Source organism: Callorhinchus milii, unplaced genomic scaffold (assembly GCF_018977255.1).
Source record: "Callorhinchus milii isolate IMCB2004 unplaced genomic scaffold, IMCB_Cmil_1.0 Scaffold30, whole genome shotgun sequence".
Taxonomy (NCBI): Eukaryota; Metazoa; Chordata; class Chondrichthyes; order Chimaeriformes; family Callorhinchidae; genus Callorhinchus; species Callorhinchus milii.
This window is the reverse complement of record NW_024704771.1, coordinates 3979163-4000556: the sequence shown is the minus strand read 5'-3', so window position 1 is coordinate 4000556 and position 21394 is coordinate 3979163. Positions and strand designations below refer to the sequence as shown.

Here is a 21394-nt window from a genome sequence, read left to right as displayed (position 1 = left end):
CATATTTTGCGTCAGTCTCATTAAACCTGAAGGTCCCTCTGGCCTGACACGACTGATGTGAGTTTCACTGTAAGACGTCAGGCGGCCCGGCTCCGGCGGAGGCTTTTACCTCTGAGTCAGTGAGTTGTGGGTTCCAGCCCCGCGTTGGGGGCTCTTGGAGCTGATCCTCCAGTCTGACCCTCCAGTGTAGCTCTGGGGGGGGGGGGGGGGGGCTCCTCTCCTCTCTCTCTAACTGACCCCTGGAAATGGGAGGGCTCCTCATGGCAACCCCACATTACTGGGAGGTGCAGGTGGCACGGTGCTGGGGAGAGGGGCACAGTGCTGGTGGGAGGTGCACAATTCTAGGGGGAGGGTCACAGTACTGGGGGGAGGGGCATAGTGCTGGGGGGAGGGGCATGGTGCTGGGGGAGGGGCACGGTGCTGGGGGAGGGGCACGGTGCTGGGGGAGGGGCACGGTGCTGGGGGGAGGGGTACGGTGCTGGGGGGAGGGGCACAGTGATGGGGAGGGGCACAGTGCTGGGGGAGGGGCACGGTGCTGGGGGAAGGGCACAGTGCTGGGGGGAGGGGCACATTGCTGGGGGGAGAGCCACAGTGTTGGGGGGGAGGGGCACAGGACTGGGGGGAGGGGCACAGTGCTGGGGGGAGGGGCACAGTGCTGGGGGCGAGGGGCACAGTGCTGGGGGGAGGGGCACAGTGCTGGGGGGAGGGGCACTGTGATGGGGAGGGGTACAGTGCTGGGGGAGGGGTACGGTGCTGGGGGGAGGGGCAGAGTGCTGGGGGGGAGGGGCAGAGTGCTGGGGGGAGGGGCAGAGTGCTGGGGGGAGGGGCAGAGTGCTGGGGGGAGGGGCAGAGTGCTGGGGGGAGGGGCAGAGTGCTGGGGGGAGGGGCACAGTGCTGGGGGGAGGGGCAGAGTGCTGGGGGGGAGGGGCAGAGTGCTGGGGGGAGGGCCAGAGTGCTGGGCGGAGTGGCACGGTCCTGGGGGGAGTGGCATGGTTCTGGGGGTGGGGGGGTGGCACGGTGCTGGGGGAAAGGCACGGTGCTGGGGGAAGGGGCAAGAACTTCAGATGAGATGTTAAACGTCAGTTCAGTTTATATAAAAAGATAAATATGAAACCTCTCATAACAAAACTGATAATAATCCTTGAACCTGAGATGGCAGCTCTCATGTCGGGAAGAAGATATCCCGAAGCCGGATTTTACTGCGAAGCGGAGCGACTGTGTGTACTGCACGTGAACACAGAGGCAATTTACACATATCAATGTCCCATAAAGAACTTTGAAGTGATTGATCCATTATACCTGGGGGACTGCCAGCCTGAGCTCCCATCTTATTGTTCATGTCCACCTGGACAGGAACACCGGACCTCAGTTCAATGTCGCAAAATACACAGTTACGACATTCAACAGCAACAACAACAACAACAACAAGATTCCATTTATAAAGCGCCTTTCACGTCAGGAGGACGTCCCGAGGCGCTGCACAGTTGGGTCAGGACCCGAGCATTGGGGGGGAAATGGTCAGGGGGAGGGGAGGGAAGGGAGGGGGCGAGGAGGGGGGAAATGGTCAGGGTGAGGGGAGGGAAGGGAGGGAGCGAGGAGGGGGGAAATGGTCAGGGTGAGGGGAGGGAAGGGAGGGAGCGAGGAGGGGGGAAATGGTCAGGGTGAGGGGAGGGAAGGGAGGGAGCGAGGAGGGGGGAAATGGTCAGGGTGAGGGGAGGGAAGGGAGGGAGCGAGGAGGGGGGAAATAGTCAGGGTGAGGGGAGGGAAGGGAGGGAGCGAGGAGGGGGGAAATGGTCAGGGTGAGGGGAGGGAAGGGAGGGAGCGAGGAGGGGGGAAATGGTCAGGGTGAGGGGAGGGAAGGGAGGGGGCGAGGAGGGGGGAAATAGTCAGGGTGAGGGGAGGGAAGGGAGGGAGCGAGGAGGGGGGAAATGGTCAGGGTGAGGGGAGGGAAGGGAGGGAGCGAGGAGGGGGAAATGGTCAGGGTGAGGGGAGGGAAGGGAGGGAGCGAGGAGGGGGGAAATGGTCAGGGTGAGGGGAGGGAAGGGAGGGAGCGAGGAGGGGGTAGAGAGTCGAGAGGGGACCTGAAGGCTCGGTCAAAGAGAAAGGTTTTGAGACCGGCCTTGAAGGAGGAAAGGGAGGAAGCGGCGAAGGCACTGGGGGATAGAGTTCCAGAGCCTCGGGGCTGAGAGGCTGAAGACCCGACCACCGATGGTAGGGCGGTTGGGGCGGGGGATGTGGAGCAGACTGGAGCCAGAGGAACGGAGGGTACGGGCAGGTACGTAGGGGGATAGTAGGTCGGAGAGGTAGGAGGGAGCGAGGCCGTGAATGGCCTTGTAGGTGAGGATGAGGATCTTGAAATCAATCCTCTGGGGGATGGGGAGCCAGTGGAGGCGAGCGAGGGTGGGAGTGATGTGGTCGCGGTGTCTGGTGCGGGACAGTACACGAGCTGCAGAGTTCTGAATGACCTGCAGTGTGGAGGGAGGTAAGTAAGTAAGTACCTATGAGGCGCTTTGAGACGTCCAGAAAACAATATCAAACGCTTAGATTATTGTTAATATTTTCCAGGTTTATCTTATGCCTCCTCGGCACTTTAGGGCTGCGTTCAGAATGAACTTTGCTCTGTTTCCTCTGTGTCGCTTCCCCCACAATCTTCACCACGGAGGCTCCAAAGGTGAAAGTGATCGAGGTGATCGGCAGTGAAGGAGTGTCCAGGGCGGGACACACACACACACAGCACGGAAACCCTGAGACTGAAAGGTGTGACCAAGGGAGCTGAGAGGTGACCATGGCTTCCAGACACCAGAGTCTGACCAAGGACTTGATTTGTTCGATTTGTCTGCATCTCTTTACCAACCCGGTCACCCTGGATTGTGGCCACAACTTCTGCCGCTCCTGTATCTCACAGCGCTGGGAAAATAAGGAGAGCAAAGCCTGTCCCGAATGCAGCACAGTCTTTGCCAACATTTGCATGAGGGGCAACTGGACCCTGGCGAGGCTGTCCGTGAAAGCTCGAAGGCTGAGTGCAGCCCTGGAGGAGACAGAAAGACGTCACTGTGAGGAGCATCAGGAGGAACTGGAGCTGTTCTGTGAGACAGACAAGAAACTGATGTGTCTGGTTTGCAGAGACGCCCGAGAACACAGACACCACAGCTTCATCCCCATACAGGAGGCTGTTCAGATGTATAAGGTAAAAGGCCACCAGACTGTCAATTGAGCTCAGTCTGATCTAATTCTCTGTTTAAACAAACTTTTCTCAGTTTCTATTTAATTCGACTTAATTTAATGTGGAGTCCTGTAGTTTAGTGGTTAAGACCACTCAAGTCGCAAGTAAGGCGATCTGGATTCAAGTCCCGGCAGGAGGAAACGTTGGGCAAGATTTCTTACTCCACTCTCCTATGTTTACGTAGCAGTAAGTAGGAACTCAGTTGTAAGCGATTGGTAGATCGCTTTTCTGGGGAAATAATTCCTTCAAAATAATTTTTAAAATGTTCACTCAATCCACGAATGTTTGTGGGACACTGCGTGCATTCGGCTGCCGCTTTTCTCCCACAAAATATAGTCAACTCACTTTAACGGTATATTCTGTGAAGCACTGTGAGACGTCTTAAAGATGTGATTAGGCACTATATCAAATGCAAGAATTAATATTGTTTTTATTAATTCCAGGATAAAGTGAAACCCTCCTTAGACTCTCTCACACAGAGGAAGGCCACTGCTCTAGAAGCTGAAGTTAAACAGAAAGAAAAGATTTCACAAGTTAAGGTGAGTTGTGTCGGGGCTGATGTCTGGGCTCTCAGTCGTGTGTCTCTCTTTACTGTGCGCAGTGTAGTGTGATGGCTGACGCCTTATTTTACAGAAACAGGCAAGCAGTCTGGCGAACAATGTCACGGCCGAGTTTGCTAAAATGCACCAGAGCCTCACCGACAGGGAGCAGCGTGTAATCCGAGAGCTCAGAAAGCGAGAGGAGGAGATATTGCAACGAATGAAGAAAAATCTGCGACAGATTCAGGACAATTTAGCTTCTGTTCAGAAAAAGCTCTCAGAGTTACAGAATCAGATGGAAAAAGACGCTCTCACTTTTCTGCAGGTAAAGATGAAATTACAATTTAGTTCAGTGAAAGTTACACACAGTCTGGAGAAGAAAGTCAAAGTCTGACTGTTAAACAGCGCAGTGATTTTATTGATTATTTGGTATAATCTGATAGTGACTCTGCTGCTGCCACTCAGAATAGAAGTAAACCCACATCAGTCACTCCCAAGGCCTGCAGTGTCCCCGCAAAGCCAACAGCCAGGGACACTTCAGCCGTGGTTATCCTGGGATTAAAGTTCTTGTCAGTTATTTATATTTATATTCGCTTCCGTTACTGTTGATATTAACATTTATAACTGTTTTGATTTGTAGCTGTGTTTAATTTAATCTTTAATGATATCGATGTTTTGTTACATTTATATCAATATAAATATAAAGTTATTGGAGTTATTGAGTGTGAGTGCGCGTCTGGAAGCAGAACTCACTCTGCGCTTTGGGGAGATGTCCGTGGTGGGAACGGTGTTACATAATAATAATAGTAATCCTTACTGCTGTAGAATTCTATTCTGTGTATTCTGAATTTACAATGTAACGTCTCAGTGTGAGCTCAGATCTGTCTGTGTTTTATTTCATTAGGAGGAAGCTGTTCGGAAGAGAAGGTACGAAATGATCTTCACAAAATATCCCCAGAATTTAATTCACAAATGAAACACAATGTGTAGTTTCACTTTATAATGTGAGCGTCTCTTATTTCAGGATCAGTGATGAGGATTTTAAACTGTCTTTATCTGAGGGGGATCTGCCTGTGGGGATGTGCAAAGGACTTGTACAGTACACAGCCTGGAGAGAGGTGCTGGACATTATCAGCCCAGGTAAATGTCTCCTATTCTCAGACGGAAGGTACGTGAATAGTCTCACATTCATCTGGATCCTAACAAATTAAACATTGTTAGAAAGGAAATGTCACCCCAGGGTTCTTTACTCTTACTTTACTCTTACAGTACCATGTTCACCAACAGCGACTCCAGTCACTGGTGCCCTTTGCTGGCAGCCTAGCAGTGGTACACAATCCGTGCTTTTTACAACAACTTGCACTTACGTAGTGACTTCCATGCAAGTTAGAGTCTCAGAGCGCTTAACAGTGGCGGAGCCTGACTCTGAGCTGGGGTGTTGGACCATTAGCGTGGTCGAAGAGGAAGGTTTTAAAGCAGGACTTAAAAAAGGGAAAAAGAGGGAGCAAGGTGCAGAGATCGGGGGAGAGTTTACCAGAGGTTTGAGGCGTAGACCTTCAATGGCGGAAGGGATGAGCAGTAGGGCCAGTGCCAGTCGAGAGGAGGCGCTGGGTGGTGGTTTGGGGAGTGAGGGGATCGGAGAGGTAGGGAGGAATTAGGGAGTGAAAGGATTTGAACATGAGCGTGAGGATCTTGAAGATGATCTACTCGATGATAGGGTGCCAGTGGAGCCTGGCCAGAAATGGTGAGAAGGGGGTTCGGAGTGTGGTCCAGGTGGAGGGCAAAGTTCTGAATGATCGGGATTTTTGAACAGTGGCGCTGGGGAAACCGGCATGGAGAGTGTTTGAGTAATCCAGGTGGGAGGTGACAAGTGTCTCACTACACTTTATGTTATTTTTCTCTCTCTCTCTCTCAGCTCCGGCCGCCCTGACTCTGGATCCTGACACAGCCCATCCCTCGCTCATCGTGTCTGAGGACCTGACCAGTGTGAGAGATGGAGACGAATGGCAGCCGGTCCCTGACACCCCAAAGAGGTTTACTATATCTCTCATTGTCCTGGGATCTGAGGGCTTCACATCAGGGAGACATTACTGGGAAGTGCAGGTGGGCAACAAGACTGCGTGGACTGTGGGAGTGACCAGAGAGTCTGTCAACAGGAAACAACCAATCACGTGGTCAACAGAGGGTGGGGTCTGGGGTGTGTGGCTGTGGGGCCGGGTCTATGAAGCTCTGACCTCACCTCCCACCCGCCTGCCCCTGACAGTGAGACCCGGGAAGATCGGGGTGTACCTGGACTATGAGGGGGGACAGGTGTCATTTTACAACGCTGACAACATGTCTCATCTCCACACTTTCACCCAAATATTCACTGAGAAACTTTATCCTCTCTTTGGTCCCTGTAATGATTACGATGGGAAAAACTCGGCGCAACTGAGAATCTGCCGGTTATAACACATTAACAGTGATCAATTTCCATGTGATTCACTGCCTTCTGTCTAACCCACTTTAACCCAAGTCCCAGTGATATCTCCACGGGACCAGATCTCTGATCTGTAGATGTTTTGCCCCTTCAGGATAGAGCCCCCTCCTGCAGCACCAGAGCGGGTATGGGCCGTGGCCAGACCGGGCGGGTCTCTGGGTGCGGGGCTCCCTGTTGACATCAGGTTTCTATTGGTTTTGGGTCCGGATTGTAACCAACGCGTCAACTTTGCTCAAAATAAAATGTTCGATACAACGTCAATCCATAATGTTGGAATCGGAAATACGTTAAGCTATTATTTGGGTTCAGCTGGAAATGCTTACGTTTGTTAGCTAACCGGGGGATTGTCAAGCTTCATAATAAATTGGTTGTTTGCTCAGGTGAACGTTGCCCATCACATGCCTCATCGGAATCAGCATAACTATACCTTGGTACGTTACAGGGTTTGGTTGGTGTAACTTAAGATAAATTGTTACGGGAAAATGATAAGTATTTATCATTTCGATTCGACGCCGAATCGGCGTCGGTCCCTGTGGCCGGACACGGCCGATGGGGGGTCTCGCTGTGAGCCGTCAGGCGGCCCGGCTCGGGCGGAGGCTCTTACCTCTGAGTCAGGGGGTCGCGGGTTCCAGCCCCGCGTCGGGGGCTCCTCTCCTCACTCTGACTGTCCCTGTGGGGGGGGTCTCCTCTCTAACTGTCCCTGTGGGGGGGGTCTCCTCTCTATCTGTCCCTGTGGGGGGTCTCCTCTCTAACTGTCCCTGTGGAGGGGGTCTCCTCTCTAACTGTCCCTGTGGGGGGGGTCTCCTCTCTAACTGTCCCTGTGGGGGGGATCTCCTCTCTAACTGTCCCTGTGGGGGGGGTCTCCTCTCTAACTGTCCCTGTGGGGGGTCTCCTCTCTAACTGTCCCTATGGGGGGGGGTCTCCTCTCTAACTGTCCCTGTGGGGGGGGGGTCTCCTCTCTAACTGTCCCTGTGGGGGGGGTCTCCTCTCTAACTGTCCCTGTGGGGGGGGGTCTCCTCTCTAACTGTCCCTGTGGGGGGGGTCTCCTCTCTAACTGTCCCTGTGGGGGGGGGGTCTCCTCTCTAACTGTCCCTGTGGGGGGGGTCTCCTCTCTAACTGTCCCTGTGGGGGGGTCTCCTCTCTAACTGTCCCTGTGGGGGGGTCTCCTCTCTAACTGTCCCTGTGGGGGGGATGTGAAGCTCGAGCTGTAACGGTCGCCGCTCGCGCCTCTCTGTCTCCCGCCCACTCCCGCTCATCACGTGGGCTCCCGCCGCGTCACCCATTGGTCGCCCCCATTGGGGCTCCTCAGCACGTGGTCTCACCCCAGACGGGGCCTCGGCCGCCACCGCGCAGGCGCCGCTCCCGCCTCGAGCCGGGGCTCCGCGCGCTCCTCGGCGCCTCACAGTCGTGAGAGCCGCTCCTTTGCGCACGTCCCTCCCTCGCCGCGCCCCTATCTCTTGCCGCGCGCGCCCTCATCACGTGCTCTCACCTCGTCACGCGTGCCTCCCTCCCGCCCTGTTGGACGGACGCCCATTGGCCGCCCGCGAGGCTCCTCAGCACGTGGTCCGACCATATAAGGGGGATCGGTCGCCACCGCGCAAGCGCAGGTCCTCCCCCCCCCTCCCTCTCTCCCACGTGGTCCTTGGCGCCTAACGGTCGGCGCTCGCTCGCGCCTCTCGCTCCGCTTTCCGGCGGCGGCGGCGGCGGCAACGACGACGACCCCCTCTAAAGGAGGGGAGGGAGCGACGAGGGGGACGAGGCCTGAAGCCCAGAGACAGCAGCAGGTCAGAGGGAGAAGCCCAGAGAGATGGAGAGAGAGGCCCTGGAGCTCAGTCTTTGCAGAGGTTCGTCCCGACGCGTCTGTAATAATAATAATAATAATAATAATAATAATCCTCGCACTTGACATAGCGCTTTTCACGTCGGGAGAGGACGTCCCAAAGCGCTTCACAGAACGCACTGTAAAGCGAACTGACTGTATAGTTGTGGGCGAACGCGGCGGCCGATGGCGCACAGCGATGTCCCGCAGACGGTCGTGGATTGAAAATGACCGATTTATTATTGTTTTTGGGGGTTTTGGAGGAAGGGATTATTATTAGAGGCTCTGTGTGGAGTAAGGAAACTTGCCCGAGGTTTGGCCCTCTGCCGGGAATTGAACTCAGGTCTCTCGCTCGCAAAGCGAGTGCTCTAACCGCCGAGCCACAGGACGCTAGAATAAACTTTCCCGCAATCTCTGCGGCGCCCTATCCCCCCCCCACACACAATCTACACCGTGGCGGTTCCAAAGGTGAAAGCGGCGATCGAGCTGAACCAGCAGTGAAGGAGCGGAGTCCAGGGGCGGGACACACGCACACAGCACGGAAAGCCTGAGACGGAGCGGTGCGACCGGAGGGGCTGCGAGGTTGACCATGGCTTCCAGACAGCACAGTCTGAGCGAGGACTTAGTTTGTCCGGTTTGCCTGGATCTCTTTACCGACCCGGTCACCCTGGATTGCGGCCACAACTTCTGCCGCTGCTGTATCTCACAGAGCTGGGAAACGAAGGAGAGCAAAGCCTGTCCCGAGTGCAGAACCGTCTTTGCCAACAGTAGCATGAGGGGCAACTGGGCCCTGGCGAGGCTGGCGGAGAAAGCTCGACGGCTCAACATAGCCCCGGTGAAGGCAGAAAGAAAACCTCGCTGTGAGGAGCATCAGGAGGAACTGAAGCTGTTCTGTGAAACAGACAAGAAACTGATGTGTGTGGTTTGCAGAGACGCCCGAGAACACAGACACCACAGCTTCATCCCCGTAGCGGAGGCTGTTCAGATCTATAAGGTGAAAGGCACCAGACTGTCAATTGTGATAAGTACGATCGAATCCTCCGTTAAAACAAGATTTTTTCTCACAGTTTCTATTTAATTCCAGGATAAAGTGAACTCCTCCTTAGCTTCTCTCACACAGAGGAAGGCCGCGGCTCTCGAAGCTGAAGGGAAACAGAAAGAAAAGATTTCACAAGTGAAGGTAAGTTGTGTCGGGGCTGATGTCTGGGCTCTCAGTCGTGTTTCTCTCTTTACTGTGCGCAGTGTGATGTTGACAATTCATTTTGCAGGAACAGGCGGACAGTCTGGAGAACCACGTCATGGCTGAGTTTGCTAAAATGCACCAGAGCCTCACTGACAGAGAGCAGCGTGTAATCCGAGAGCTCAGACAGCGAGAGGAGGAGGTTTTGCATCGAATGGAGAAAAATCTGCAAGAGATTCGGGGCAAATTAGCTTCTGTTGAGCAAAAACTGTCAGAGTTACAGAAACAGATGGAAAAAGACACTCTCTCCTTTCTGCAGGTAAAGAGATGAAATTATAATTTAGTTCCGTAAAAGTTACACACAGTCTGGAGCAGAAAGTCAAAGTCTGACTGTTAAGCAGTCCCGTGATTTTATTGATTACGAGCTGTACCCGTTGCTGGTTCGCTTGATCCAATATGGAGAGATAGGCACACATTTTGTCTTTATACTCCTTGTGGAAGGACTCCTTTAATATATTTTCTCTTACAGTCTCTGACTCTCTCTCAAAGTCTTTCTTATTCTTTCTGTCTGTCTTTCTCTCTGTCTCTCTCTCTCCCCCTCTCCAGTCTTTCTCTCTGTCTCTCTCAGTCTCTACCATAAAGTACACATTCACTACACTTTATATATTCTCTCTGTCTCTCTCTCTCTCTGTGTGTGACTCTCACTATCTCAGTCTCTCTCTTTCTCACTTTATCTATCTCCCACATGGGAGGACAACCAGAAACTGACATATATTTGTTACAGAATATAGATGTGTCTATCTGAACAGTGTATGCTTTCCTCTGTGTTTACTTAGTTGTTGAATACAATGGATACCTCATATTTTAATTAAAGCATTTTTTTAATATAGCTCATCAACGATAGGAGATCCGCCCACAACAATATGCCCATGACACTGTCAGCTGCGAGACCTTACCAATGAAGTAAACAGACACCACAGACAAACAAACACACAGACATTGTTGTTTAGACTATATTCTAATGATGATTCTGCTGCGATAGTCTCTGTATCTGACTTGTATTGGAGACCTAGTGGTTGTAGCATAGTGGTTAGAGCCTACGCCTCACAAGCGAGAGACCTGGGTTGGATTCCCGGCAGAACGAAATGTTGGGCAAGTTTACCAAGCAGTAAGTCGATTCGCGGATCGAATCTCTTTAAAAAGATATATTCCCTTTAAAAAGATTATAAATTGGTCAATCAATCCGTGACTATTTGTGGGATAGTGCTGTGCATGTTTCGTCCACAAAATAATAGTCACCACACTTTACTACAGTAAAGTGCTTTGAGATATCTTGGAGACATGATAAGACGCTATATAAAATGCAAGAATTATTATCATTTACAATGTGGTGTCTCAGTGTGAGCTCAGATCTGTCTGTGTTTTATTTCATTAGGAGGAAGCTGCTCGGAAGAGAAGGTATGAAATGTTCTTCACAAAATATCCCCAGAATTTACTACACAAACCAAACACAATGTGTAGTGTCACTTTATAATGTGAACGTCTTTATTTCAGGGTCAGTGAGGATAATTTTTTGCTGTCATTATCTGAAGGTGATCTCCCTATGGGGATATACAAAGGGCCTCTACAGTACACAGCCTGGAGAGACATGAGACACAGCATCAGCCCAGGTACATGGCTCCCATTCTCAGAATGAAGTTGTGTGAATAGTCTGACAGTCACCTGGATCCTAACAAACTAAACATTTTTGGTCATGAAATGTCACTGCAGGGACACAGCCCAGGGCTCTTTACTCTTGTAGTACCATGCTGGAAGGCGTCTCGGAGCCAGTAGAGAACCCCCTGCTTCATGACCCCCTTTCACCCACTTTGTATTATTTTTCTCTCTCTCTCAGCTCCGGCCGCTCTGACTCTGGATCCAGCCACAGCCCATCCTCAGCTCATCCTGTCTGAAGACCTGACCAGTGTAAGACACGGAGACAAATGCCAGCCGCTCCCTGACACCCCAAAGAGGTTTAGTTACCATCCCACCATCCTAGCATCTGAGGGCTTCACATCAGGGAGACATTACTGGGAGGTGCAGGTGGGCAACAAGACTGCGTGGATTGTGGGAGTGGCCAGAGAGTCTGTCAACAGGAAAGGAGAGATCACTTGGTCAACAGAGGGTGGGGTCTGGGGGGTATGGCTGTGGGATGGGGATTATAAGGCTCTGACCTCACCTCCCACCCGCCTGCCCCTGACAGTGAGACCCGGGAAGCTCGGAGTGTACCTGGACTATGAGGGGGGACAGGTGTCATTTTACAACGCTGACAACATGTCTCGTCTCCACACTTTCACTGACACTTTCACTGAGAAACTTTATCCTCTCTTCAGTCCCTGGTTTAATGATGGCGGGAAAAACTCGGAACCTCTGACAATCTGCCAGTTGTAACATATTAACAGTGACGTGGTTTTACCGCAGTTCCATGTGATTCACCGTCGGTTGTTTAAAGGAATACGGGGTCGGAGCTGGTTGTTGGGAGTGGGGGGGGATTCCTGAAGAAGATGCTGAGCTCTGTGGGTCCATAGAAATCCTGTAAGGCCAGAGGCGGACACACGACGAGTTACAGAGCCATCACCTCACCACAGACCAGCCCGGCCACTAACACTACAGGGGCTTTGCACTGAGCGCGAGGAGAGTTTATACCAAATACACAGAACCATCGAGGTCACAGCTGGAGCTTTCCTGTCTCTCAGACACACTGAGATCTCTCTCTCGATCCCCCCCTCATTCCCACTCTAACCCGTGTGTGTCCCAGTGACATCTCCACGGGACCGGCTCTCTGATCTGTAGACGGTGTTGGTTTGTCTGCGTTTAAACCTTTGCCCCTTCAGGACAGAGCCCCTCCTGCAGCACCAGAGCGGGAATGGGCTGTGGCCAGACCGGGCGGGTCTCTGGGTGCGGGGCTCCCCGTTGAGATCAGGTTTCTATTGGTTTGTGTCCGGATTGTACCCAATGTGTCAACTTTTCGCACAATAAAGAGTGTGATACAACATCAAACAAGAATGAATGTTGGAATTAGAAGTATGTTATTGCTTAAACTATTATTTTGTCCCACCTTCGAGTTCCGTTTAAGACCTTCCTCTTTAACTGTGTCTCCGACCACCCTCCGACCCCCACCCTCCATCCTTCCTGATCCAACTCCCTGCTTGATTATCCAGCGCCCTGGGATGTCTTTCCGACGCGAAGGGCGCAATACAAGCATAACTTTGTTGTTTAATTCAATTAGGAATGTTTATGTTTGTTAGCTAACCCGTGGAATAACAATCTCGATAATTAAATGGTTGATTGATCAGGTGATAGATGTCTATCACGTGGCTAACCGGATTCAACTAAATTGTAGACTTTGTGTATGTTACATGGTATAATTTTAGATAAAATGTAATCGCACTGTTTTAATCTATATCAGCTTAGAGTGATGGCTATTGTATCCAAGGATGGCCCCAGTTTTTTTACGCCAGCCTGTAAATCGCTATCAGGACTTGTGAGGACACAGATTCCTCAGGACATCCATCTTTGGTGTTAAAAAGAGACAACGATAAAAGAGCTGGAGCGAAGGTATACTTTGTTCAGTTAGAATTGGTCACTGTGTTGTTGGGACTGAGGTGGTGAGAGCGAGAACGCCTTTTATTTCCCTCGCTCGCGACTTAAGCCACTCATTCGCCCTTGAGCGTTCCGGCGATTTCAGCAAAGTTAGAAGAAAGTAAAAGAGAAGAAAAACAATGCAGGAAAACAGCTGAAACACACCTGCTAGATGTCTTCACTGAGTGACATCTGTATCTCTCTTTTTGTCGCTCCATCTTGCTTCCGCTCACACTCGCTCCATCTCTGTCTCTTACAAGACAGCAAGATAGCATTTGTCGTTTATACATTTGTCTCTTAGTGTCTGAGTGACATCTATATCTCTGTCTCTCTTCGTTCCCTTCAAACATCTCTTACACTCGATCCTCTCCACCCCTCTCTCACTCTCTGAGTGACCTCTGTATCTTTTTTTTCTCCTTCCCTCCATCCATTCCTATCTCTGAGTCGCATCTGACAAATTCCATCTCTCTCTCTCTCTCTCTCTCTCTATCGCTCCATTTCCTACTCTCCCTCTTACTGAGTGATAGCTTTGTCTCTCTTCTTCCCTCTCCTCCCAAGTTGTACTGTAGCTCAGTGGTCAGAGCAGTCGCGAGTGAGAGAGCGGGATTTCCCAGTCGGAGTGAAATGTTGGGCAAGTTTCCTTACTCCACACACACAGGAACCTGGTTGTTAGTCAATTGCTTGTCTGGGAATAACAAACGCTCAAAAATATTTGGTCATTCAAATCCATGACTGTTTGTGGGACACTGCTGTGCACAATTGGCTGCCCATTCCTCCCACAAATATACAGTCACTACACTTTACAATATACTCTGTAAAGCGCTTTGAGATGTCTTGAAAATGTGAAATGCGTGATATCAAATGCACGGATTATTATTATTATTATTATAAGGTTCCTTCATTTGATGCCTGTTATAATCAACTTGCCAGTTGCAGAGACAACCGCACAACAACTTGTATGTATATAGTGCCCTTCACGTAGGGCAGTGTCTCGGAGCAGTTAACAGTGACACGGTTCGCTAGATCCAGAGAAATGAGAAGCAAGAGATTTTGAGATTTTCACCTCCTGGTTATGCATTTAGGGAGAGGAACAGCTCCTGCGCAGTGGGGCTGATGCCCACAATTCTGAGCCCCATGTCTTGAGGCCATATTTCCAGGTGCAAACCACTCCCAGGTTTGGTTTTGTGAGGAGGTGGTTTACAGTCTGAGATCACATCAGGGATTTGAGCTCACAGTCTGGGCTGACAATCCTGCACAGTGCCGGGGGTGGGGGGTGGGGGGGAGCTTGGATTGTCAAGAGGTGCCATCCTTCAGATGAGATGTTAAAACTCGGTCCAGTTTACATAAAAATACAAAATCTTATCGGCGCGAAACTAGTAATAATTTAAAATGGCACCTTTCGTGTCAGGAGGATATCTCAATGCACTTGACGGGATTTTACTGTGAAGTGCAGAGACTGTGTATGTATTGGACACAGAGGCAATTGACACATAGCAATGTCCCGCAAAGAACCTTGAAGTGAATGATCGATTGCATTTTGCATTGCTGGCCTGAACGCCCATCTTTCTCTGAATGTCCACCTGGGCACTGGACCTCAGTTTAACGTCTCAGAATGCGCAGTAAACTCCCGTGAGGCGCTTAGGAGATATCCTAACGCAACATCAAACGCGCAGATCATTGTCAATATTTTCCAGGTTTCTTATCTAATCCTCACTCTGCCTCCTCAGCACTTCAGGGTTGTTTTTAGAATAAACTTTGCTCCGTTTCCTCAATCTCTGTGGTGTTTCCAACTACCTTCACCACGATGGTTCCAAAGGTGAAAGTGATCGCGGTGAAGGAGTGGTGTCCAGGGCAGGACACACGCACACACACACGCACAGCTGAGAAACCCTGAGACTGAAAGGTGTGTAACCCGGGGGGGCTGCGAGGTGACCATGGCTTCCTGGGGACCACAGCTTCCAATAACAGAGAATCTGACCGATGACTTAAATTGTTCGGTGTGTCTGGATCTCTTTACTGACCCGGTTACCCTGGAGTGCGGCCACAACTTCTGCCGCTCCTGCATCTCAGGGAGCTGGGAAAAGAAGGAGAGCAAAGCCTGTCCCGAATGCAGAACAGTCTTTGCCAAGAGTAGACTGAGTGGCAACTGGGCCCTGGCGAGCATGGCAGCGATAGCTCGACAGATGAGCACAGACGAGACAGAAAGAAGACTTTACTGTGAGGAGCATCAGCAGGAACTGAAGCTGTACTGTGAAACAGACAAGAAACTGATCTGCCTGGTTTGCAGAGACGCCCGAGAACACAGACACCACAGCTTCCTCCCCATACAGGAGGCGGCTCAGATCTTTAAGGTAAAAGGCACCAGACTGTCAATCGGGCTCAGTCGGATCTAATTCTCTGTTCGGTTAATCAAGATTTTTCTCATTTTCTATTTAATTCCAGGATAAAGTGAAACCCTCCTTAGCTTCTCTCACACAGAGGAAGGCCGCGGCTCTGGAAGCTGAAGGGAAACAGAAAGAAAAGATTTCACAAGCGAAGGTAAGTTGTGTCGGGGCTGATGTCTGGGCTCTCAGTCGTGTGTCTCTCTTTACTGTGCGCCGTGTGATGTCTGACGCCGCATTTTGCAGCAACAGGCGGACAGTCTGGAGAACCACATCACGGCTGAGTTTGCTAAAATGCACCAGAGCCTCACTGACAGAGAGCAGCGTGTGATCCGAGAGCTCAGACAGCGAGAGGAGGAGGTTTTACCCGAATGGAGAAAAATCTGCGAGAGATTCAGGACCATTTAACTTCTGTTCAGCAAAAGCTCTCAGTGTTACAGAAACAGACGGAAAAAGACGCGCTCACCTTTCTGCAGGTAAAGAGATTATAGTTCAGTAAAAATTAGAGTCTGGAGCAGAAAATCAAAGTCTGACTGTTAAACAGCCCAGTGATTTTATTGATTATTTGGTATAATCTGATAGAGACTTTGCTGCTGTGGAATTCTGTGTATCTGAGTTTACAATGTCGAGTCTCAGTGTGAGCTCAGATCTGTCTGTGTTTTATTTCATTAGGGGGAAACTGCTCGGAAGAGAAGGTATGCAATGTTCTTCACAAATTAACCCCAGAATTGAATACATAAACCAAACACAATGTAGTTCCACTTTATAATGTGAACGTCTCTTATTTTAGGATCAGTGCTGAAGATTTTAAACTGTCATTATCTGAGGGTGATCTGCCTGTGGGGATATACAAGGGTCCTGTACATTACACGGCCTGGAGAGACATGATACACAGCATCAGCCCAGGTACGTGTCTCCTATTCTCAGAATAATCTCACATTCACCTGGATCCCAAATTAAACATTGTTGGTTGTGAAATGTCACTGCAGAGACGCAGCCCAGAGCTCTTTACTCTTGACACCCAGTTGTGCCTCTCTGCCGCTACTCTTGATTTCAGGACCACTGCTTTCCTGATAGAAACATGTCCTGGGTAAGAACTAACTTCAGTTGAACGTCAAGAAGACCATGACCCTTCATATTGTCTCTGGTCAGCGGCTCCACACCTCAGGCACTGACAGCATCACCATTTATTGATGCACACTACACCTTACTTAGCCAGTCCGGAACCTTGGCCTCATGTTTGACCCTCAATTATCCTTTCTATCCTACATCCGTGCCATGACTCACTCTGCATTGCCCCACCTCCGCAACATTGCCCAGTTCTGCCGCTGTCTCACACCGCAGGCTGCCAAGACCCTCGTCCACGCATTCATGATATCCAGGCTTGACTATGCAAACTCCTTGAAGAAAGCAAAAATTAGGGATAAACGGGTCCTTCTCAGATTGGCGGGATGTGACTAGTGGAGTGCCACAAGGATCAGTGCTTGGGCCTCAACTATTTACAATCTTCATCAACGATCTAGATGAGGACATGAAACTTAATATATCCAAATTCGCGGATGACACTAAACTAGGAGGGAGAGAAAACACTGAGGATGTCGTTAAAAAAGTGTAACATTATATAGATAGGCTGAGGGAGTGGGCGAATAGGTGGCAGATGAAGTATAATGTAGGGAAGTGTGAAGTTATCCACCCAGGTGGCGAAAACAGTAAAGCAGATTACTTTTTAGAAAGGGAGAGACTAAGATAGTGTTAGCGTTCAGCAGGCCTTCAGCCACTCTGCCCCCACCCTCTGTAACTCCATCCCGCAGTCCCTCCGTCTCGCCCCCTCCCTTGACTGCTTCAAGACCCTCCTCGTCGACTGTACTTTTTAACCACCCTCCTTCTCCCTCCCCCGCCCCCCAGCTCAGGCCCGAAACACTGACTTTCCAGCAGCTCGGTACGTCCTCCCGTCGTGAAAGGCGCTATTCACATGTAATTTGGCTGTTGTTGTTGTACTGCTGGTGTGGAGTCCTGTAGCTCAGTGGTTAGAGCAAGCGAGAGACCTGAGTTCAATTCCAGGCAGAGGGCCAAACCTTGGGCAAGTTTCCTTACCCCACACAGAGCCTAATAATAATCCCTCCAAAAAACCCAAAACAATAATAAATTGGTCATTTTCAATCCATGACTGTTTGTGGGACATTGCTGTGCGCCATTGGCTGCCGCGTTCCCCCACAAATGTACAGTCAATTCACTTTACAGTGTGTTCTGTGAAGCGCTTTGGGACGTCCTCCCGACGTGAAAAGCGCTATATCAAATGCAAGGATTATTATTATTATTACTGCGTTACCATGAGTAGGTGGTGCTGTGTGAGCATTTTCTCCAACTCCAGTCACAGTCACCATCACCCTCTGCTGGTGTCTTTTTAATCAGTCTTTTTATCCTGTACCAGCTGTACTAGCTGTCGGTTGCTTCGCTTGCAACCGAAGGATCCAATATGGGATGTAGATTTCAGTAGTATTACACATTATATTGTATTATTATCCTTTACATGATAGGAGATTCCCCCCGAAAAAAAAATATGCCCATGGCACTCTAGAAAGGTGTCTAAACTTGTTGCTACTTGGTTGCCGAATAATTAGTACAGATGTATATCTTTAGACGAGCGTGTGATTTAATTAATTAAAGCATTTGAAATTAAAGACAGCTCAGCAACGATAGGAGATCCGTGAAAAACACCCTCACTTGCAAGACCTTTCTGAAGGGGTATAAGTCATGTCTCTAAGTCAATCGGTTATTGCAGACACACCCACATGGACAGACACACATTTTGTCTTTGTTACCATGGATTCATCGAACTAACCCTCTAATGTGGATCTGTCACCAGCTCACACACCGGCCCCTCGTGCCCGCCCTCGCTCCTGCAGCCCCCCCCGCTCCGTGACCCCCTCACTTTGTGTTATTTTTCTCTCTCTCTCAGCTCCGGCCGCTCTGACTCTGGATCCTGACACAGCCCATCCCCGGCTCATCCTGTCTGAGGACCTGACCAGTGTGAGATGTGGAGACATATGGCAGCCGCTCCCTGACAGCCCGAAGAGGTTTAGTGAAGATCCCGTTGTCCTGGGATCTGAGGGCTTCACATCAGGGAGACATTACTGGGAGGTGCAAGTGGGCAACAAGACTGAGTGGACTGTGGGAACGGCCACAGAGTCTGTCAACAGGAAACAATCAACCACACGGTCACCAGAGAATGGGGTCTGGGCTGTGAGACTGGTGGGCGAGGTCTGTAGGGCTCTGACCTCACCCCCCACCCTTCTGTCCCTGACAGTGAGACCCGGGAAGATCGGGGTTTACCTGGACTATGAGGGGGGACAAGTGTCATTTTACAACGCTGATAACATGTCTCATCTCCACACTTTCACCCACATTTTCACTGAGAAACTTTATCCTCTCTTCAGTCCCGGGTATAATTATGGCGGGAAAAACTCGGAGCCTCTGAGAATCTGCCGGTTCTAACACATTGACAGTGACGTGGTTTTTCCTCACTTTTTCCTGCACATCATTCGCTGTTTGTGGTTTAAGGGAATACGGGGTGGGGGCAGGCGGGAGATTGCAGGAGAAAACGCCAAGCTCTGCGGGTCCATAGAGATCCTGTAATAAGGCTGGAGTTGGAAACACAGCGAATTTCTATTGGTTTGTGTCTGGATTGTACCCAACGTGTGAACTTTGGTCCAAGTAATGTGTCTGATAGAACGTCAATCCAGGAGATCTTTCCTCCAGTTTCACTCCGGTGATGAGCAGAGAGGAGGCTCCCACACCCGGACACACATGAGTTGGGTTTACTCCGCCTTTGATCCAGACCTATGAGCAGCTGGAATTTCTATCTATTGCAGCAAAGGGTTCAGTATTGTCCACAGCACAATCCGCACATAGATCCTGGTCACATTGCAAATGACTGTAGAATAGTAGTTCCATCTGCTTATTGCCCTCCTCAGACTGAATCCAGGTCTTACATCGCAGAAAGTCTGTAATTTGCCTTTCAGTTAAAATAGACTGCTCCACTTTTCAACCTGAAGGGACTGTTGTTGTTGTCGTTGCATTTCTGTTGTGTGTTGCAGGTTCCTTATCCAGACAGGTCCACATTAGTCAAGGAGACTGCTGATGACAGTCAGCCCGGCCTGACTTGTCAGCAGGACTTGGAGTGAGTGTCACTCGGGGGCAGGGATTATTCCCACGTCGGGAGAACGTCCCAAGACCCTGGACGATCAGTGCTTCAGGACTGAGCGGGGAGGGGGGGGAAGGGGTGGGGGAGGAAGGAGTGTGCCTGAAGGCATGGTCGAAGAGGAAGGTCTTGAGATGGGTCTTGAAGGAAGCAAGGGAGGAGACGGGGCGGAGGGACTGCGGGATCGAGTTCCGGAGGGTGGGGGCAGATTGGCTGAAGGCCCGTTGTGGTGGGCCGGTTGAGACAGGGGGATGCGAAGCAGGCCATAGCCCACTGAGCAGTGGGAGCGAGCAGGCAAAACTGAAATCTCCTCTTGCTCCGGTCATGAAGAGCAAGGACGCTGTTGTCCAGGCTGAATTGGGGGCAAATATAGAAGATTTTAGCACTGGAAGTCGTGTCTGAACTGATTTCTGTTCTCCCAGTTGTGTTTCTTTCTTTACCACACGCGCCGTGTGATGCCTGGGCTCTCAGCGTTGCACCGTCGATGCCGCCATCCTTCAAATGAGACAAACCGAGGCCCTGTCAGACTGTTCAGGTCAACGATAAAGGTCTCCCGCAGCGTTTATCGAAAAGAGAAGAGTTTCTCTCTCTCTCCCGGGGTCCTGGCTAACAGATAAAATTGGTTATTCACTCCACGGCTGTTTGTGGGATGTCGCTGCGGGCAAACTGGCTGCTCCTTTTCGCCCTCAAGTCCCTACACTTGAAGCACTTTGAGACGTCTCAACAACACAACGATAATAATAATCCTTGCATTTGATATCGCGCTTTTTCACCTCTTCCAGATGTCTCAAGACGATAAGGCGCTATATCAAATTATTAGGAGAACAAAAAACAGAAGTCGCTGGGAACACTCAGCAGGTCAGGCAGCATCTGCGGAGAAAGGAAAGTGAGCCCCAATGACTTCTGGTTTTGTTTTCAGATTTCCAGCATCTGCAGTATTTTGCATTATTATCGTTGTGTGATGTCCGTGCCCTCAGTCAGGTTTCTCTCTTGAGGTATGAATCATCTCTGTGCGCCAATCGCCTATTGCGTTCTTGGTGGACAGACGCACACAAGGACAGACACACATCTTTATTCAGATTCAGGAAACGAACCCTTTAATGTAGACCTGTCACGAGCTCACACGCCAGCCCTAGCACACCACCCTTCCCCCCCAGCCCCCCGCGCCCTCCCGCTCCATGAGACCCACCCCGAGAAAGGAATCAGGAAAGAACGAATCACACGGTCACCAAAGGATGTGTGGCTGTGAGGTGGGGTCTATGATAACAACAACAAAATTACGTGTGCATAGCGCCTTTCACGTTGGGAGGATGTCCCACGGCGCTGGACAGTCGGATCACAGTTGGGGGTTGGGAATCAGGAAGGGTGAAGAGCGGGGGGTGGGGGGGGGGAAGGAGGGTGATCGAAAGCACGGTCGGGCCCTGAGATGGGGCTTGAAGGAGGGAAAGGAAGGGGGTGAGGCGAAGAGACTGCGGGATGCCTGACAAAGGTGGGGCGAGCGAGGTGGGGGACGTGAAGCAGGCCGGAGCCCGCTGAACAGAGGGAGCGGGCAGTATGGCAGTGACGCTTTCAGCATCAAACATGGAGTCCACTGTCTGCGGCCGACTCTCGTCCTGAGCCAGGCAGCTCCATGGTGGTGCTTCTTCATTTTCCTGGCCGGTACCTGTGGGGTTTTGTTCTTCATCTGGAAAGGCTAAAGGTACGTTCCAATCCGAATCCAGGTACCCCAACCATTCCAGGCCGGTTCCTAACTCTTGTGTTTTCCTCCCCACCGCAAGTCATTCCAGGCACCATTTTTGGACTCACAGCCGCCTAAAATCGCAAAGTCCTGAAGCGTACTGGTTAGAGCACTCGCCTCGCAAGCCGGAGGACCCGGGTTCGATTCCTGGGCAGGGCAAAACCTTAGGGAAGTTTCCTTACTCCATACGTTCTCGGTTTACCTTGCAGGAAG

The 21394-nt window shown here is 50.8% G+C and overlaps 3 protein-coding genes across 5 annotated transcripts; all 3 read left to right on the top strand.

Moving 5' to 3' along the window:
• Positions 1-2732: 2732 nt before the first annotated feature.
• Positions 2733-6622, top strand: LOC103190622 (zinc-binding protein A33-like). The gene is made up of 6 exons (XM_042344883.1): positions 2733-3187; positions 3667-3762; positions 3857-4087; positions 4667-4689; positions 4787-4902; positions 5678-6622. The coding sequence occupies exons 1-6, from the start codon at positions 2786-2788 to the stop codon at positions 6211-6213; spliced, it is 1404 nt and encodes a 467-aa protein (XP_042200817.1). The 5' UTR covers positions 2733-2785; the 3' UTR covers positions 6214-6622.
• Positions 6623-8435: 1813 nt separating this feature from the next.
• LOC103174015 (nuclear factor 7, ovary-like) lies at positions 8436-11818 on the top strand. 3 transcript variants are annotated; one of them, XM_042344880.1, is made up of 6 exons: positions 8438-9054; positions 9142-9240; positions 9329-9559; positions 10676-10698; positions 10795-10910; positions 11135-11818. In XM_042344880.1, the coding sequence occupies exons 1-6, from the start codon at positions 8650-8652 to the stop codon at positions 11668-11670; spliced, it is 1410 nt and encodes a 469-aa protein (XP_042200814.1). In that variant the 5' UTR covers positions 8438-8649; the 3' UTR covers positions 11671-11818. The 3 variants fall into 3 exon arrangements, with proteins under 3 accessions (XP_042200816.1, XP_042200814.1, XP_042200815.1); XM_042344881.1 differs by having other exon boundaries at positions 8439-9054; positions 9145-9240; XM_042344882.1 differs by lacking the exon at positions 9329-9559 and having other exon boundaries at positions 8436-9054.
• A 2977-nt stretch (positions 11819-14795) lies between these two features.
• LOC103190623 (zinc-binding protein A33-like) lies at positions 14796-19467 on the top strand. The gene is made up of 6 exons (XM_042344793.1): positions 14796-15212; positions 15304-15399; positions 15489-15635; positions 15915-15937; positions 16033-16148; positions 18202-19467. Exons 1-6 carry the CDS (start codon positions 14796-14798, stop codon positions 18735-18737), a joined length of 1335 nt encoding a protein of 444 aa, XP_042200727.1. The 3' UTR covers positions 18738-19467.
• Positions 19468-21394: the final 1927 nt, after the last annotated feature.